Source organism: Notolabrus celidotus, chromosome 6 (assembly GCF_009762535.1).
Source record: "Notolabrus celidotus isolate fNotCel1 chromosome 6, fNotCel1.pri, whole genome shotgun sequence".
Classification (NCBI taxonomy): Eukaryota; Metazoa; Chordata; class Actinopteri; order Labriformes; family Labridae; genus Notolabrus; species Notolabrus celidotus.
In genome coordinates, this window is record NC_048277.1 from 6656580 (window position 1) to 6677338 (window position 20759).

General features: G+C 40.9%; 1 protein-coding gene across 1 annotated transcript; it reads right to left on the reverse strand.

The window, feature by feature from the left end:
* Positions 1 to 329: 329 nt before the first annotated feature.
* mlycd (malonyl-CoA decarboxylase) lies at positions 330 to 17229 on the reverse strand. The gene is made up of 5 exons (XM_034686655.1): positions 16597 to 17229; positions 10285 to 10397; positions 8710 to 8866; positions 8153 to 8305; positions 330 to 1868 (listed from the first exon to the last, which is right to left on the reverse strand). The coding sequence occupies exons 1-5, from the start codon at positions 17140 to 17142 to the stop codon at positions 1323 to 1325; spliced, it is 1515 nt and encodes a 504-aa protein (XP_034542546.1). The 5' UTR covers positions 17143 to 17229; the 3' UTR covers positions 330 to 1322.
* Positions 17230 to 20759: the final 3530 nt, after the last annotated feature.

Consider the following 20759-nt stretch of genomic DNA (forward strand, 5'->3'; position numbering starts at 1 on the left):
TTTTAGTTTCCACAGCAACACACACCACAGTGTCAACCTTTATTGAGAGATGGTGTGACAGCATCTCTCTCTCTCTCTCTCACTCTCTCTCTCTCTCTCTCACTCTCACCCTCACTCTCACTCTCACTCTCACTCTCACTCTCACTCTCACTCTCACTCTCACTCTCACTCTCACACACCTTTACACAGAGAGGAAAGGGTCTCGTATTGTCTCTGGTCTCTCCAGTGACTCTCACAGTGTCTGTGAAGGGCATCCTTTAAACAACTGTCCTTTTTACGCTTCTTTATTCCCCTCCCCCTCCCATCTGCACAGCTGAACACCATCAATCTAACCATTTACTTTAACTTTATTTCTCACTCCATTAGTTTCTAGGACACACGGCAGCACGGGGTGAGAGGGGGGAGAGATAGAGAGTGTGAAAAAATGAAAAGAAAGTTTGGCTCCTCGGAGAGATAAAATGTAATTTCACAGTCAACTTGCTGTGATATATTATTTCACAACAATGGGACGTGGGCTGATATGAGCCCTGCTTGGCACCTGTACAGAGCGGTTAGAGCATCAGTGATGGTTCTCTGGAGAGGCTGCTGTTGGTGTGTGTGAGTGTGAGTGTGTGTTGATGTGAAGGCATGATTATCAAAGAATCCCCCTGATTTTAGACACCAGCAGGCTGCAGCCCAGAGCATCCCCTGTGAAATGTGCAGTCATGATAAGTGGCAGAAAAAACATTCAGTTATTTATTATACCAAATAAGATTTACAGTTTGTAATTCTGCCCAGTGTTGTATTGAGCATAAGGAGAAATTAAGAATTTAACAGCAGGTGTTTTTAAAGCCAACAAGAGGAACCAATCCTCAGCCAGTGTCCAACATGTGTGCAGAGAGTCTGTTCAGCCAAATGAAAGAATCTCAGCATCATTTATTCCAGTAGCTGCGCTCCCTCATTGCTCCTGCCTGCTTCACCATTACACACACTGTTATCCAGGAACATGGCATAGCATTGATAGATGCCTCACGCTTCATTAGCCACACTCTCTCAGCCTGCAAAGCACTTACACATTATCAACAGCTTCAACCAGGGACCTAATGACGCAGAGAGTCTAACCACTGCACTGCATACAGGAGAAAGGAGGCCACACGTTACATGAGAGATGTTCTCATTTCAATTAAAAACCTTATCGTCTGTAATAGTCCATTCCCAAGCCGTTTCATGGATCTAACCAAACATGTAAATTAAAAATAAATTAAACAAAATAAAGTCACCTTATCACTGAAATTAAGTGCAATCTAACAAAGCAGAGGAGGGCAGAGGAGCGTGTCCCCGCCTCACAGTTTGCTGTTCTTCTGGAACTGGTTCACCAGTCCCAGCACCTGCTCTGACGCTGTGATGGTTTTATTCTGCAGGTACAGAGCGCTGTTTTTAGAGGTCTCGTTCAGGAAGTATCGATAGTTCACCATGATACCACAGGAGTTCCCAACTCCCCTCGGGCTGGTATCGGCGCGCCAATTCAGCCTCCACATGGTGGCGCCGTTTTGCAGGTGGAAGTTGGCCACCGGGTTGAGAGCGTAGCCCCGCCTCTTCTCTCCGTACAGGTACCAGGCACAGAGACGCATCAGGGCGGGCTCCAGGACGCGGGACAGCCGCTCCGAGTGCATCCACTCACTTGTGCCAATCAGCTTACGAAGAGCCTCGATGGCAGGGACGCCCGGTTCTGCGTCTGTGGCCTGTTCCACCTCCTTCCACTCCTGCTCAGAGAGGAGGTCAGAGCCCCGGCTCTCCTTCTTGTACTGGCTCAGCAGGCCCTGGAGCCAGGAGGAGAAGCCTGGGATTGGAGACAGGCTGGAGAACTGGCCCATGTGAGGGAACTCACTCTGGAAGACATGAGGAGAAAAGACAGGGGGACAGTTAACTCTTAGATGCGTACTTTGAGTGTAAGAGACCCAGGATGTTAAAACAGTGATAACCTTCTTTACTTTAGTTTCTTAAAGGGTATTCAGAGGACGGGGGAGCAGACAGACTGTCTCTTACATTATGCAACTAGCAGCAGGTAATGCATTTTTTTGTGACTCAATTGTGTCACTGACTATAAATTGACGATGAAAAGGCTTCTTATGTCACTTTAACATAATGGTGCAGCACCATTGTGTCAGAGCACAGCCGGCCTGATTGGATTTGAATGGTTTCATGACATGTCTGAGATAAAGAAAAGACGTGCCTGAAGCAACTGAAGGTGGAGATTATATTTTCATGCAAAGTGATCAGCTGGATTATCCAGAGACAGAAATGGAGATTAAAATGCTAAATGAGAGGTCACGATCTTGACAGCTAAACAGTGTGCTGGTGTGTGCAGTTTGAACAACCAGGCTCCAAATACTGCCAGAGGAACTGTGACAATTTGGGTATTTATAAATGCTCCCAAAAAAAAAAAGATAAAAACACGTCAGAGGTTTGTTCAGAGGGGTTTAGTGGTGCTATTTTAAATTATATACCTAATTTAGAATTATGAAATGGTTCCTTTTTTATTCAGTGCTCAAAATAAAAATGATAAACATGCATGCAGACACATCTGAGCAAAGAATTTCTTCAACCTCCCATAACCAGCTTGACAAGAGAAAACAAAAATAGAATACAGGAGAGGGAAGGGAAGGGAAAACAAGGTAAAGGTATGAAGAAAACAGATGAGAGGCAGCAGAGATTTGATCCTCTCCAGAATTTAAAGGGCACCAGCTTTGCAGCAGAGAAAAAGGAGATCAACACGCAGCCCAAGTTTCAAAACACAAAACTACATTTTTATGTTTATGCTCAAGCTGCTGCTGGAGCCTTTAGTTCCTCAGACGGCAACAACATTAAAAATCAACTCCACCACTTCGCCATCCCGCCTCACAGATGGAGATGGATGGTCTTTTCTTTCCTACCCTCCCTCCTATTCCTTCTCCTCCTCCGTCGCCTGCACTCTCACCTCTGGAAGATGACTTCTCCTCAGCCTCTCCACCATGCCGTGTCTCTACCACCCACACACACACACAAAACAACCGCACACAATCCCAAGCGTTCTCGTTCAATCCGTTCCTCTCGCCACAATCCTCACCTTGCATCTCTGCCCATCTTCCCGCCCCGGTGTCTGACCTGAGCGGTGCGGCAGGCAGAGGAGTGAAAAGCTATGAAGGGAAGTGAAAGTGTCAGACAGCCCCTGACCCGGTGCCTCTCTCTGCATGGTTCTCCTCACTGCCTTCTTTACTTCAAAATAAAGCCCTCTCATTTCCCATTTACTGCTCACTCTATCCTTGTGCTTCCTCTCAGTCTTTCTATCAGGATTTGGCCTTTCCCACTCTGGCCGGGTCTCTCCGGTCCTTTACCTCCTACTTGTTCCCATGCTGAGTGCCAATGAAGGTTTAAAACTAAGTAAAGGTGGTGGAAATGAGGACAGAGGCAGGAGGAAAGGTGAAAAGTGAGAGGAAAGAAAGGATGAAGAAAAAATGGATAAGTGCCAGAACAGTGCTCCAGGGTCCAATCTACAAAGACAAGCAAGACCTCCTCCCTTCACCTTAAATCACGACTGTGACCTTTTCTTTTCCACTCTATCATCCATCCATCATTACAGTGGTCCCTCTGTGGCTGGCTGCTCCTCTCTTCACCTTTACGGGAGGTAATGCTCTGTCAGACAGTCGGCTGCTGCATAATACCACACTGCTGCTTTGGTAATTCTGGGGCCTCAAATGGAGAGTCCTGCACTTATACTGTGGAGGTCAGAGGTTTGGATCCCACTTGGCTCAAGGAGAGTAATTGTACTCAAGGGGTGTTTACGGAAAAGTTAAGAAAGTCACACACAGGAGTTAAATTACTACAAAGGTCTACGACGCCCAAATACAGAGGCTGAGCGTTAAAATTGAACACTAACATTTACTGTTTTCATTTCCTCGAGAGAGACACAATTGTTTCATTTGCACTACAGTCCTATAACAACCTCTGTGTTTACATTCATTGTTGCTTTAACAGTAAAACGGGGATAGAGGTAGGATGAATTCAAGGTTTAAGGATTCACAGCAACAGCAGGTAGAGATAACAGCAACAATGTTCACAGCTGACATATTTGATTCATTTATGCTTAAAGGTGAGTCAATGTCAAAGCTCAGAGAAGAAGAAGAACTGAATGAGGAGACATCAATATTCCCGCAGAAGTCCCGTTCACCTCGTCTGATGTTACCTTCAATGTAAATATTAATTTGAATGTGCCAGACTCAAGCCGCTACAACTACACTACCCACCTCCCCACTATCATCTCTCTCTCTCTCGTCATCTCCCTCTATCCCTCTCTCCAACACGGTCTCAGCAGATGTGTGTCTAACATGAGTCTGGTCCTGCCTGAGGTTTCTGCCTGTTAAAGGAAGTTTGTCCTTGCCACTGTAACTTGCTAAATGCTGCAACGTGCTCTGTTCATGGTGGATTAAGATGAGATCAGACTGAGTCCTGTCTTCAAGATGGGACTGGATCTTATCCTGTCTTGATGTTGGGTCTTTGTTAATAATAGAACGTAGAGTACGGTCTAGACCTGCTCTGTTTGGAAAGAGTCTGAGGAAAACATTTGTTGTGATTTGGTGATATATAAATAAAGATTGATTGAATCTATACAACAAATAAGCAGGATTGTATTTTAACTTGTCTGTGTAAAAGGTTCAGTTTTATATCCCACAAGTAGGATGAAAAGAATCCATTATCATTGAAGCATTACAAGCCACGGTATCTGAGAGACTACTTTTTTTTAGCTATGTAGATAAATCATTTTACAATAAATAAAATTGTCTTTAAATCAGCATTTTGTTTCAGCTTGTTCATGATTTTAGTTAGTAGCTGGTAATAAGAGGGATGATGAATAGTGAACAGGTGGCTATGTGATTTAGAATCCCTTCAGGGTGAGATGAGAACCCTACACTGTGCTTCAGGGTCCTGCTCACCCTGTCAGGATTCTCATTTGCACAACCATTTATTCACTATACATCATCCCTTACATGACGTACTATGTTAAAATGCTAAACATGTATTAACTTCTCTTTGTGGTAAGCACTTAGCTCCTCAAAGCTTGAATAGTTTAAATAGCTGCCTTTCCACCACAGCATGACTGATGTGTCAGGGCTCTGTGCTCCTCTGGATAATATTTACATTAGAAAGAAAAAGTTGACAGAGGAGGATGCTGACACGGAAAACGAGAACACCTCTTGATGAAAACATCACTCTCCATCCGTCTGGCTCTTACAACCCAGTGCCACATAACTCTCTTTCAAACAAACATAGCTTTAATGTAACTTCAAAATATGCACAACAATATCTTTGTCCATGATCTGCGTGTTGACGTTAATAAAAATGCCGATGAGTGAAAAGCTTGCAGCAATCAAAACAGTCTCATTGTATGAATAAGTAGAGTGGAGGCAGCTTAACGCTCTGAAACCTGGTTTTAGGATACACTATAAAGAGCTTTTTCCCATCTGCTGGGTAAAGTGCTTTTGATGTTCCATTCAATGTTCAAATCATTTTACAAGTGCTAGCTGGAGTGGCCCGACATGGAGGGCTCTTCTGCGCTTATTGAGAGGGATGGATGAGATTTCATTACTGCCTGTCTGGTGGCTGCCGCTCTGTTTGTGTGTGCATGCATACAGCAAGTGCTTAAATAAGTGGGAGATTTATGATTCAGCGCTGGCACTTCAATAAAAAGGAAAACTTTTGGAGAACAATCAAACAACAATCTTGCTCGTCACAGCTACATTCTTGGATGGGATGATGCTGTGCCTGCTGGGCCTAACCTGAAGGCTGCTGTATAGGCTTTTAATTGAATCCAACGTGTGAGTCATTCAGAGCGACATGCTGTTACAGAGGAGGAGACAAACAGCACTCTTAGCTGCTTCACCACAGGGGAGGAGATGAGGAGCTCTGCAGGAGTTAACAGCTGTATCTGTGCGTGTGTCAGGAGCGTTGTCATGATAAGGTGGTATTATCTATCTATAATGAGACGGGGCGGTTTGAAGGCTTCACTGATAAGACTGGATGCTTTATGTTGTTGAACTGAGTTAACCTTGTCTCAGTTGAACCCAAATCTTCAAGGAATTCAAATTGAGCAGATTCTGGTAGTTCTTCCCACGCTATGCATATTAAACGACATGGAAAAAAGTCTGTATTGATTCAGGCAACATGCAAGCAGAACACTCATATCGTGGTGTCTGAATCCAAGTATATGTTGTGCAACCCACAATGCTCCAGGGCTATGGAAATAGCAAGAATGTTGTTTGGTATGCTGAAGAATAAAGCCTGATTTATTCTGTACATTAAATCATACATTAATAAAAGTGAAATGATGTGTGTGACTGTGAACTTCCCTGAAATAGATCAAAACTGTCTTTGGTGCATCAACCAAAAGCTTAAAGTGTCTTAGATGGCATGCAGCACCACTGTTGGGAATCTACAATCTAATCTAGCCAGATTATTGTAATTCCCTGTATCAGTCTGCGCTAATAAGTCTTTAAGGACTCTTCTCGTTGAGCAGGCGGGGATGCGATAATAATGAGGCCCTGCACTGATTGGCTCTCTGAATGCTGTAGGGGTGAGGGTGCAGACTGGTGCAGACGGATGCAGAGGCAGAAAAACAGCGTCCCAGAAGAACCCGCACCAGCACCCTCACATATGATCCAGAATCTGACTGAAACAACAGCATGTCTCTGAGCGGTATGTTAAAATTCAAGTGTTATCCAACTGCCTTTCCTTTTGTTTGTAACTTTCTGTGGTCGGCCCTCACTGTTGAAGCAGTCTGAGGTGAAGTGGTTCGCACAAACAAACAAATTAGCACCAACTGCAGTCAGCACGTTGTAAAAAAAACAACAACAACTGTTTTCTTTGTTCCTCTTTGTTGCTGGGACAGGTGATAAGCATTTGTGCTAGTTTTTGCAACCAAAACAGAGCAGCCTGCGTGTCCATCTCTAACCTTTGACATCTTGACTCTACAAAAAGCAAAACCACAATAGCGTACAAGGAGGTACAGCTCCAGGTGTGGGAGTGTTTTTGCATGCCTGCCTATTCAAATCACTCCTCCCTTATTACATCGACACAGGGGCCAATTTACATCACCGTGTGATGGATATATATTTCCAGTCAGTGGGCTACACCAACAATGCAGAGGCTGTTTCACTGCCCCATTCTGAGAGATGGGCCGAGCCTTCAGCCGCTCTGCTCCCCCGTCTCTGGAACTCATTGCCACCTCAACTCAGAAACACAGATTCTTTCCCCCCATTTCAAATCACAACTGAAAACATATCTGTTCAAAACCGCCTAATCTGTCTGACTCCAATTGCACTGTCATTTTGTTATTGTTTCTGTTTTTTCTTACCACTTTGTTAGTTTATATTGTTATCATTTTGACTTTGATTTTGTTTCCTTTAATGTAAATTTGTGTATGTATATACATATATATCTGTGCGGTGTCCTTGAGTGCTGAGAAAGGCGCCTTTAAATAAAATGTATTATTATTATAGATGCAAAACTGGAGGATGACTTAAGTTAATGCGTACAGGCCAGGACACACGTGTTTTTATTATGTGAGACCTTTGAGACCTTGGGCAAAAAAATAACTTATTTTCATTGTATTAACATTTTATAAAGTGTTTTATACTTTCTGTGCAGGGACAGGATTTTTGTTTATGTAGATAATGTATGCAGCCAGGGTGAATCATTTAATTTGATGTTTCACAGCCCTAACTGTGTGCAAAAAAAGCTGCATCTCATGCTCTAAAATGTGCAATAAATCATTTATATACCTCTATAATGGACATTTATCGAAATAACTGTGATTCTTTTTAAAAGCACTTTAACATGTCCCAACATTATAACATTTATTTTCAGGAGTTATTATCTGGACAACAAATTTCACAATCTTTGAAATGACCTTCTGTTACTTTTTGGGAGCTTTTTGAAGCCTTATTTAGAGGATATGGCCGTGGGAAACTATAATAGAGTTGGAGAGCGGGATATGACTCACAGCAAAGGGTCACAGATTGGATCTGAACCCAGCCTGCTCATTCTAGGACTACAGCCTCTGTGTGATTTAACCACCAAGCTAAACAAAGCACCTCTTGGATCAACTTTTGGCTGACAAATGCATCCCGCCCACTCTCACCTGTAGTTCTCGCACCACCTTCTTGATGAGGTAGTTGCCCAGCTCCACCCCTTGCAGGCCAGCCTGGGTGGAGGAGATGGAGTAGAAAATTGCAGCATTTATCTTGTTCACATCCTCCTCAGAGTCGAGAGTGGCAAACTCCCGGACGATACTCTAAGATAGAAAAAGAGTCAAAAAGACAATTCTGCATTACTCCTCCTCATACCAGCTCATCCTCAGAGTCTTTGCTACAAAGCTGCAGCTACAGGTGTCTGTGTTTTTAGAGCTGATGGAGCAAAACTGTGGGGGTGTTACACTCTTTCACACAGAAGACTATTTCCACACTTTAGTGTTGTCAAAGCACCTTTTCCTCTCTGAAAACAATAAAGAAGGTCAGTGCAGTAAAGGTTGTTCCCAGAGGGCTGTGCAGTTTAAAGGTCTCTGTATTGTTTTTCAACACAACCCATTTGTCAGCTAAGAGGAGGAACAAAATAGTAAATCCCAGGTGTTAAACTAACCTCCTAGGTATAGTTAAGTCAGACAAAGCAACACAAAAGCCTGCAGCTATTGCTTCTGACCTGAATGTTATCTGAGATGTCTTCGGTGAGAGCCACGTGTAGAACAACCAGCGGCTCTCCTGGCATGGCGGCATGGGTGAAGGCATAACAGCGGCGGTAAGGCCCCACTCTGCGCTTCAGGTCGGTCCAGTTCCTCACAGGGTGCACTGCCTCGTAACTGGAAGAGAGACAACAGTTAGCATTTCTTTTGGCAAATTACTGTATGCTAACATCACCATCCTTGATTAGGCCACTGAAACACGCTTTCCATTTCCATATCCACCTTTATATGCACCATGTGGACACAGAGTTCAAAGTGATGGGGACACGTTTAACACTAAGAGGTATAACACAAGGTCAATGAACATACACTGCTGGATTATTATGTAAGAAAAATCAGGATGTGCGCATTTAGTTGACTAAATGTCAGAATTTCCAGTCTCATAAACTAATGATTAACCCTTTAGTTATTGTAGGCCTGGAACGCCTGTCATGTATCAAAGCTTTGGCACAGCCAGGGCTGTAGCTTCAGTTAATGGCTACTACCATGATGTTATAAAGATCAACTACACAGATGTAATAGGCACAGATGACAAGTGGCAGCTCTTAGCGCGATGCAGTTAATTTCAGAATCAGAATCAGAAATACTTTATTTATCCCGGGGAGGGAAATTCAGTCATTACAGTATGCTCTTATAAACAGTATGTAAGAAAGTCAAAATATTAATAGAAGAAGGAATAAAATAAGATATAAAATAATATAAAATAAAATAAAATAAAATATTTTTGATCCAGAAGATAGAGACACAGATGAATGTCCGCTGTTTTTTGTTAAACTGACATACAGTATAATGAAATGGAAGTCAGATCTCTGGCTGGAATGAGGATCTCAGAAGTGATTAGTTGCATGCCTTTTAAAAAAAGTCCACTTACTCACTAAGGAATAGGGTACGTATTTTATACTGAATATGGCAGCATATGGAGAAAAACCCTCTCATGTGATTCAACAAGTGTCCATATGATCTCCCTACCTCATCCATGTAAGGACCAAGAGGGGATAAAGATCATGCTGAGGTATATCTCAGTTTATTTAGTCATTGTTTTTGATTTATGTCTTGTTGTTGTTTTTATTATATGTTGACTGTAGGATTCTCGTCTGAAGTGTCTTTCTTTATTTGCATGGTTATTTTCTTAAAATTGTTTTACGTTATTTCATCTGACTTATTTTTAGAATAACTGCAGATTAGTCAAACCTTGAAGTGTTGTCAGTGTGTAGAAAACTAAAAATAGACTGCGCACTCTGATATTACTTAACTTAGACTTTATTGTAGAGATAAAGTCTGAGTAAAGTCATCTCAGTGTGCAGCTGAGTTGGCTGTGCATGGAGAGCCCTCTTCAACGTATGTTGTCAGTAAGAGTTTTGTATTCTGTATCTTGAAAAACTGAAATAAATATCTAAAAACAAACAAAAAAATCTGACATGGAAGCACTAGTATATATGTCGCTTCAGAACATCCTTAGAAATGTAGCATTATGCAATGGAAAAGAGTGAGAGAAAGAAATAAAGGAAAGATGTAGGTTGCATGCATGTCCTTACTGGCTGATCTTCTGCAGGATCTCACAGGGGGACTGCCAAGTGATTCTCTCCAGTCGGAGCAGACCCACAGAGAACCACTCAGACAGCAAACTCTTCAGCGTGCCGTTCAGGTCCTTACAGAGAAAAAGGTGAGAGTTCAGGATCCACACGCAGCTGGTGATAGAAAATTCACAACATTCTTCTCTTTGTTGCGAGAAACTCAGTTCCCTCATGTGGGATAATGAAAGCAGACTCAAGACTTTGTATTTAACAACAGTTAAGGGCACAGATGACGTATAAATAAATTAAATACCTGCCATGAATAAGAAAAGGAAGGTCATGCTATACAAAGTTATCTGAGCACTGCAAAAAATGTCCTTATGGAAGTTCTTCTCATCACTATTCTACTTCTCGTAAAGAAGAAGACTGTAAAAGTGTTCTTTAGACACTGCAGCTTTTATAAGACTATTAAAATGCTGGATAAACACGTCGTCTTTACCGCCTCACGGCCCCTTTTATTGAGAGAACTCAGAGTCTTCTTCTCTTTTGAGTGACAGCAGAGCTGCTTACATTTTCCTGTAGGCAATCAACAATTCCATACCGGCATCTTACACACTGTGCGTGGGGCTGTGTGGTCCCCTGGGTGTCTGTATGCTGTTTGAATGTTTTCACATTATGAGTAGTGATTTGTTTGAGCTTGCAATGGGTGTGGAGGAGGCACTTCAATAAACAACTTGCCATTTGAAAGCGGGCCTGTCCTCCTGCAAAGGTCAGACTTCATTTAAAGCAAATCTCTTGCAAACACACAAACAAACGCACAAGGTGCATGCACACAAACTCACTCAAACACAGAAATACAGCTTATATTGGCGCTTCCATAGGACGACTTCACTGCAGGCTTACTTTATTTCCAGCATGTCACTCATAATCATAGCAAATACAAACAAGCTCAAATACAGTTGGGGGTTTATAAGCCAGTGCCTGGTATTCTCTGTGAGCAACTTTCAAAACCTAAACTAACACAATTTGAAATTCCTCCCCACAAATATGTAACAGGCCTTGCATTATTCAGCTCTATGGGTGAGAGGTTTCACGCTGGAATATTCTGTAAATTGACAAGCAAATCAAAACTTACTCTGCAAAGTAGAAGAAAAGTTCAGCAAAACTTCCACCACTGCAATAGGGGATGTGTTTGTGTGTTTGTTTGTGTGTTTGTGTGTTTGTGTGTGTGTCAGTGTGAGTACAGATGTGTATTTGTGTTACTTCAACTTCACCAGCTGCCTGAGGGGAATAATCTAAAATGGCCACTAATTCCAGCGCAGCATTTCTGTGGAAAGAGCTCCACATCAACAAGCCCTGAGTGTGCAGCCACTGCCGTGGGTAGCCAATTCTCACCCACACAAAAGGAAGGCCGCACCGAGATGTGTATCCATTGACCTAGCAGAAGATGAAGCCTTTTGAAACGGAGCGGCCGAGTATTTGAAGCCTGAGGTTAGGAGAAAGGCCGAGGAAAGGAGGCGAGGGAAAAGAGGAAAACCCTGCACTCCATCAGGAGGAAAAAAGCAACACTCCTTGACACTGGAGCTGCATCAATGCAGTGAAGCGCCAACATTGTGTGCTGATGCAGCCTCTGCTACCTTGAGCTGCAGAGCAGCTCTACTGCCATTAAACAGAGCAATGGAAACCACCGTGCCTGGAAAGAACACTCTGTCTATCCAAGGCCAAATGACCACAGACTGCCAAAGTGTTTACAGGTCATACTCGTGGTGTGCAAGTACCTTTCCTCCAGTAGGCTGCATGCCACTTGTCAGCCTAGCGGGCTGTGTGTGCGGAAAAAATAGCCTCTCTGACTCTCTGTGAAATTCCTGGAGGCAAACTAGAGATATTTCTTTACACGGTTCTTGGACAGGTGCATAGGAAGTAAAGTTCTGAAGGCAGGGAGAGTGAGTGAGGAGCAGCATATAAATTAATCAACCAAATGAGAGACTAATCCAGCGAGCAACTCAAAGTGATGCCTATGCAAGAACGGCAGCAACTGCAGCCAAATGTTCCCTCCTTCAGTCATTTAGAAATGTTGCTTTTATTAATCCATGTTTGTATGTTACTCCTACTGCATTGCAAGTTCTCCCCTCTCCTGGTCTGCTCAGGCTTTCAATGCAGGAAGTAAAAGCCTTATATGAGTCGTGACCTTTTCTCATTTTTAGCACAATCAATTCTGGCAATAACAACAAGATGTGAACCTACAAGATCAAGGTGGTCAGCAGTCAGTGCTGGATAGAACGCTGTAGGTAGCTCAGACCTTTGTAAGGACCAAAAGGTCTCAGTGGGCTGTGATTATTGGGATTAAATTCATCTGAACCACTTCTCAGCAGGAAGGGAATAGATTTTGAGCAACAGAGAGGAGGCTACGAGTCCTCTGGGGTTTGTGCAGTCAGGGTCTCTGGATATCATATTTAAGTGTTTGCACTTGACACTTATTAGTAACACAAGGGCGAAGCAAACATGCTTTCAGATCTATTCCAAAGTAAAACAATACATAAAAAATGATCTGATTGTTTTCACTCTGTGATGAATGATAGACTGAAGACAGAATGTCATACACATGGACAAAATTGTTGGTACCCTTCCGTTAAAGACAAAGAAACGACAAATGTCACTGAAATAACTTGAAACTGACAAAAGTAATACAAAATAAAAAAGTACTGGAAATTAACTAATGAAAATCAGACATTGCTTTTGAATTTTGGTTCAACAGAATCAATTTAAAAACGAACTAATGAAACTAAAAAGCTCCAGTTTGGTCTCCTCTGTTCAAAGGAAATTCTCCCAGAAGCTTTGTGGCTTGTGAATATACATTTTGGCAAATTCCAGTTTCACTTTTTTATGATTTGGTTTCAACAGTGGTGTCCTCCTCGGTTGCCACTTTGGCTCAAACAATGACTGAAGGTGCAATCTGACACTGATGTACCTTGACCTTGGAGTTCATCTCTGATCTAAAGTTGGAAGTTGTTCTGGGCTCTTTGGTTATCATTCGTAATATCCGTCTCTTTAATTTGTCATACATTTTCCTCTTGGAGCCACGTCCAGGGAGGTTGGCTACAGTCCTGTGGACCTTAAACTTCTGAATAAGTTCAAGCTGTAGTCACAGGAACATCAAGCTGCTTGGTCTCATAGCCTTTACCTTTCACATGCTTGTCTATAATTTTCTTTCTAATCTCCTGAGCCCTCTCTCTCCTTAGCTCTCTGTGGTCAATGTTCAGTGTGGTATACACCATGATACCAAACAGCACAGTGACTATTTTTCACCCTTAAAAAATAGGCAGACTGACTGATTACAAGTTTGAAGACGATGATGCTACTCAGAGGACACACTTTAGTTTAACATGTCTATATAGTCAAGTCATTTTCAATCTCCTCTAGGGGTGCCATCATTTTTGTCCAGGCCAGTTTCACTAAGTTTGTTTTTTTAAAATGATTCTGTTGAACCAAAATTCAAAAGCAATGTCTGATTTTCATTAATTAATTTTCAGTCAAATTTTATTTTGTATAAATTTTGTCAGTTTTAAGTTAGTTCAGTGACATTTGTGGGTTTTTTGTCTTTAACTGAAGGGCACCAACAATTTAGTCCACATGTGTCTGTGAGCGTCCTTGTGATGACCTTTAATGACCTCTTGCAGGGAAATCTTAAGTTTGCTCATTCCAGCTCTTTAAGGATTCTTCAGTGTGTTTGGTTTATCAGTTTTGTTAACCCCATAAAGCAGGTTAACACTTTATCTGGTAAGCTTTGGAAAGCATCATTTTCTGAATCCCTGTATGTTTGCTATCAAATACAAAACCAAATCATGAACTGTGAGTTAATATGCTTGTTATGGATTTATGACTATGAGTAATATAAACTGCAGACTGGTTTAATTGCTGTAAATGTAATTTTTTTCTGAGATTAGACAAATTACCAGCTCCATGAATAAAACTCTAAATGTTGGATAGCAAAAACACAAATATCTGCACTTGAAGCCCAAAACCATCGATAAGATTAAAATAAATCAATCCTGTTTCCTTTTGGATGATTTGAACACTGCAGGTTTGATATATTACTTGCTGTATTACCTGATGTTCATCTCGTTTATGATTAGCTGATGGCAGGATTCGATTTCACCAAATCAAACATTGAGCCACAAAAATGAGTCAGTTAAGAAAAGGGTTCCCATAGTGTGGGTCGGGACCACGTGAGGGGGTCATTAGACACAAATGGGGGGTTGTGAGATGTCTTCCAGAATATTTTCTTTTTTTTAAATCATCTAAAAATAGTACATTTTACCTATTATAGTCAAAAAATCAACAACAGTAGCTCAGCTTGAAATAAAACCTTGAAAATAGAAAATGTAATGAGTTTTCTGCAGCTACATGCTCTTGTAGACTAATTTTCTGTAGACCAGCTAAATGAAGCCACATTAAATCACTTTGAGGGATTGTAGGGGTCGAGGGGGTCGAGGGGGTCGAGGGGGTCGAGGGGGTCGAGGGCTGAAAAGTTTGAGAACCCCTGGGTTAAAGGATCGGCTACATGGAAAAAATATAACAACTAGGGATGCACCGATCCGATACTGGTATCAGATATTGGCTAGATGGGACTCAAAAAGCTAGATCCGATATTGGTGACAAAGGGCCGATATATAGTGCCGATCCATATGGCAGATCTATTCATCTCAGTTCTAAGCTTTTCTGTGTTTACAACAGCCATGTGCGTCTCTTACGTCCTCAGCGCCGGCCGGTCTGTGCATTTTTGCCCGGCGGAGCATGATGGAGGATAACTACAGAGACTCTGCAGTTTAGCTGCATGTCACGCTTCTTTTGCTAACAACTCTGCCGGAATCTTGCATCATGTGCAGTGGTAATGTTTCGATGGATGGCAGTCGCACTGAAAAATATAATGGAAGCCCAAAGGAAGAATTTTACGTCAGCTATAGCCTCCTGCAAAGAAGGAAGAAACCTTCTATTAATGGATTCAAAGTTTGAAAAAACGGACAGGTTATTGGATTTAATTGTTCTGACAAAGTCAGAAAAGCCTGAAGTTGCCAAAACATGATTCTATCTTCACATTCAGGAATAGAGATTGACAAATCAATACGTGGATCGGATCGGCTAGTATCGGTATTGGTAGATACCAAAGCCCAGGTATCGTTATCGGTATCAGGACCTAAAAAGTGGGATCGGTGCATCCCTAATAACAACTACTTCAAGATCAGGTCATTGATAAGAGAGGATGGTTGTCTTTTATTGGGCCCTGATTGGATTTTAATCATTTGCCCCAATAATTAATCACCTTAATCATCTTATTGAAGACAATAAGTGATATACAAATAAGAGTGTAAAAGTTTCATGTTTTCCAGCAGCTGTAGCATTTATGTTACAAATAAAAATAAAGTAGAGCAAAAATCAATTCAGCTCGTTCCGTCTGCGTGGAGCACATGTGAAGTACATTCTGGAAATAAAAAAAGGGGCATAGAATTAGTCTGACAGCAGGCTTGCCATCAGAAAAACGCTCCACTCTTATTTCAAGGTGTGCATTGAGACTCCTACACTTCAGACCTGCAGTCTGGACTGAACATTGTCATTACACTTGAGAGAACATGAATGACTAAACTACAAGGTACAAGACATGGGAAAGGTTATGTTTCCTCAAGTATAACTTTGCAGAGAGGAGACAGGGAGGAAAGAGCACAGGAGCAATCTCTGCATAATAGAACATTTGAAGCTTACTTTTATTTCAATTATGTATTCAACTTCTCAGACATCAAAACAGTCTTGACTTGTGACTTATTATATTCTGCTCTTTCACATTGCTGTTGTAGCAAAGTAGTGGTTGACTCGTGCAAAGATTTAATGGTGTTATGAGAGCTTTCAGCAACTTAGAAGAAAATAAAAGTGCTGCAAAGAGAACCAGGATGAAACCGAGGTGACTTGTGCCAAAGAGGCCTTGTGTAATCTGCCTGCAAACACGTCTAAGTTATGAAGTAACACGAGAAATCTTATCAACTTCTTCAAGTTAGAGGTAGAGGGAGAGTGAGATGGAGAGCGAGAGCAAACTGGGGCAAAGGTATCTGCCACTGAAACTGAAATGTTAAACCGTGTGAGGGGGGCAGAGCGAGGTGTGGGGCTCAGGGTGGGGGGTATTTGTTTAAGCAGTCACACACACAGTCTACTGTTTATATTAAGCAAACACTTCAGATAAATGATAAATATTCAGGGTTACATAACAGTGCCAGGCGCCTGTATGCGAACCGCACTGTTTGAGTCATGCGGGCACCCGTAGAAAGAAGTAAACACATGTTTTACCCTGATCTGTGGGCTCTCGTTCGCTTTGGAGGCGATTATTTCAAGAACATCAGCTCGGAGATCCACCAGGAATTTCACTCCCCCCTCAGCCCTGCTTATATGGTTCAGTAACTGTTTATATCTGGGGGTGAGGCTGTACCGCAGCCTGTCTTCGACCTGTAAGATGGTCCCCACGTCTCGTAGCTGGGTGTCCAGCAACCTCAGTGCGAGCTCTGAAGCTCCTTTATGGTCTACTCCGAAGTCCTGGGACAGCTTCGCCAACACATCCACTTTGCCTTCTTTGTCGAGGCTGCTGTAGAAGAGCATGAACTCCAAACTGTTAGACTCTGGAGGAGGAGGGGATTTGTCTCTCGTCTCGTAGGTGGGTAAAGGTGCAACAACCCGCGCCAGGATCTCATCCATGCCCGTGACACCACCACGACTCGGAGAGGAATACCAGCGCCAACCGCGGATGTCCGAGGCCCACGGAGCTGCTTTGAGGAGAGCTCGGTGTTTCCAGCACCTCACACTGCTGCGAAAAGCCCAAATCACAGGGTGGGATATCATCTCAGGGAGGGAGCTCAGCTTTCTGTTTGGGACCCGTGACCAGTGAACACACACGGAGAAATCGTTTCCGGGTCTCTTAAAGGGACAGGACCGCTGTCATTGCAACAAGCCAGTAATATTGACTTCCTGTGTGGAGTACCTGTGTTTATAACATATCTATCCTCTGTCCTATGATGGACAAAATCAAACACACTGAGAGTAGCCTAGATATTTATGGTCAACCTAATGTTGATTGTTGGACAAAAATCACATTATGACCAGTGGTGAACAAAGTACACAGCTTCATACCTTAACCCTCCGGTAATGTTCGTTTCTCAGTAACAGCAATAATGTTCCTGGGTCAACTTGACCCGGGACATATTGAATGATCCAAAAGTGTCCGAACCCCAAAAAACCCCAATACATATATTTTTTAGTCTCATTATTAACTCCATTACTAACCATTTAAATCAATATTTAGTGCAATGGCGTATTTTAATTCTCACAGATGTGCAATGCAAATGTGCGAAATCAGCCATTTTCATTGTAGGTTATATGTTGTTTACGCTAATTAAGCCAAGCAGAAGAAGTTTCATAGCAAAATAAGACTTTTAACAATTATTTTTTTTAACTTTAAAATGGTTCAATTTGACCTGCAACATAGCAGGAGGGTTAAGTCAAAGTATAGATCCTCCTGGTCAAATATTACTCCAATACAAGTGAAAGTTGCTCTGTCAAATTATGACTTCAGTTAAAGTACTGAAGTAATTGCTTTTTAAAAATACTTAAGTATTCAAAGTACTTTTTAAAACATCTCAAAACATTGTATTTTCACAAAGCATGAGTGCAGTCAAGAATACATAGGAGAACATACTGATACATCATGTTTATCGAGAAAACATTACTTGAAATCTCTAAATACTATACCATGGAATAAAAACAGACACTAAGTTACTCCAAGCACAGTAACCTTAGTTTGATATGTTCATCTGGAATGAAACAAAGGTTAGATAGCTCAACACGCTTTCTCAGGTTGGACAGTGAATGTTTGTATGTTTGGGCAGAGTGGGAAACAGGGAGAACATTTCAAACGATACGTATCATTCTTCATTTCAAAAACCTCTGACACGGGCTGAAGATATGACCATGGGTGCTCATGTGGAGAATTATAGCCATCATTACCACCTCTCAATGAACTGCCTGATCTGAGTGACATTTGCTCTGTGTTTGCTCCACGTTCAACCGTGGAGACGCACGATATACAGGTACGACTAAACCACTGAGACAAACAGAATAACACAAACACAGTTTACTGTCTTAGGATCCGATTTCAGAAAAAAGAAGGACATTCATGAGCTGACTTCAAAGCAAAAGTAGTGAATAACTAGAGCACTGATAGATGGAGTAGAGTAAAAGTAATAAGTTTCCCCAAAAAATAATACTCAAGTAAAGTACAGATACTCAAAAAATATACTTGAATTATATTCAATGCTGCTTTAAAATACAGTGGTCTATTTACTTGAAACATATTTCCAGAAATCAGAACCACAATGTAAGCCAACCATATAATGAATACTGTCATTAATACACTCATCAACAAATGTTCAGCTGACAGCTAGTCACCTGTCAGGATGAATCCAACATAAGCACTTTACTGACTTCCCTTTTGGTCTTATCATGCTGCTAATACTGTGTTTAACGTGTTTTTTAATGTGTCTTTAAATGTTGTAGCTTGTTTTAAATGTTTTAGCCTGTCTTTAGTGTCTTTTATTTTGCAGTGTCAAGCAGGTGAGAAACTGTATTTTGTTCACTAAGTATGAAAACATGAAAGGAAATGACAATAAAGTGAATCTTGAATCCTGAATCTTGAATACTGTGTAGAACAATTTAAGTTCATTTTAACATCGTATTTTCTTGCTGCATGCTCCTATGTATTTAATAATAATAATAATAATAATAATAATAATAATAATAATAATAATAATAGTAATAATAACTATATTTATATAGCACCTTTAAAAACAAATGTTTGCAAAACAAAAAGTGGTTAAAAATATAAAGTCCTAAGGGCCTTCATGGTTTCACTTTTAGCTGTTGATTGAGATCAATATTGCGTTAAAGTGCAGTGAGCTATTTACTTGAAACATATTTCTAGAAATCAGAACCAGAATGTGAGTCAATCACATCATTAATACTGTGTAGAAGAATTAAAGTTTATTTTTACATTGCTTTTTTGTTGCACGCACTTAAGTATTTGATTATGTTTGTAATAATAATAATAATAATAACTTTATTTGTATAGCACCTTTAAAAAAAAATCTTACAAAGTGCTTTGGGAAGCAGAGCATGTTTCAATAACAGAGTAAACCTTTTGACAGACAGAGAGGAGTGTAGGAATTCTAACACAATGCAAAAACAAAATGCAACGTTAGAGGTTGAAAAGCATCTACATAAATTAAACAGAATAAAGACCAATAAATCATTGTTAAAGAGGTTTTAAAAAAAATGGATAAGTAAATAAAAGCATTAAAGGACAATTCAATGGTTTTCACAAGGACAACATCACATCGGAGAAAATAGATCATGGAAAAGGATAAATTAGGAACATTAAAATAATAAATGAAAAATAAATAAAACAATGAATAATCTAATAAAATAATCAAATAAAATAGTTAGATGAAAAGGTAAAATAATAATAAATACAAATTAAAAAGCGGTTAACAGGATAAAGTCCTAAGGGCCTACATGGTTTTACTCTTACCTGTTGATTGAGATCAATGTTGCGTTAAAGTGAAGTGAGCTATTTACTTGAAACTTATTTCCAGAAATCAGAACCACAATGTAAGCCAACCACATAATGAATACTGTGTAGAATAGTTAAAGTTTATTAGTACATTGTATTTTCTTGTTGCATGCTCCTTAGTATTGGATTTGATTTCTCGTGTGTTGTATTTTCACAAACACCTCTAAGAGAAAAAAATAACTACAGTGATCTGAAAACATAAAGATCTGCAGATATGTTGTATTTTAAAACATAAAGCACCACTGCATCTCACTATATCCGTGTTAATGATTGACATTTATTCTAACTTTGCTGCCCTGAATTGCAGCTGTTATAGCTATTATTGGTGTTGCAGATGCTTTGAGGTCAAGTCATTACCCTCTAAGGTTTAAAAATAGTCAAGCAGCACAGCACCAACAGTACAGTAGGAGGTTGTTTAATTTAACTGAGTATTCTGTTCTCATTTTATCCGCTGATGCCTGAAACCAGAATAGACAGACAGTTTAAAGATGACAGCACTTTTCCTGTGATATGTTTCATGAAACATTTTATTGTAGTTGTAGTTCAAGGTTTGCAGCCCATCATACAGCGACTGTACCTCTCTTGTTTTGTCTGATTGATGCATCTCAGTCCTGCCTGTGAAAATGCAGAGAAAAGGAACCGTCACCTGCAGCCTACCTCAGAGGACCTCACTGCCTACTCATCATTTAGCTTGCTTCAGCACTTTTCAGCGTAATAAATGCTGCAGAGAAACTTTGAGATCCAACATTGGAGGTTAAATCTTCCATCATTTGTCCACTACCTTTTGAGTTTTGCCATTGGTGATATTATATATCGATACAAGAAATATATTCAC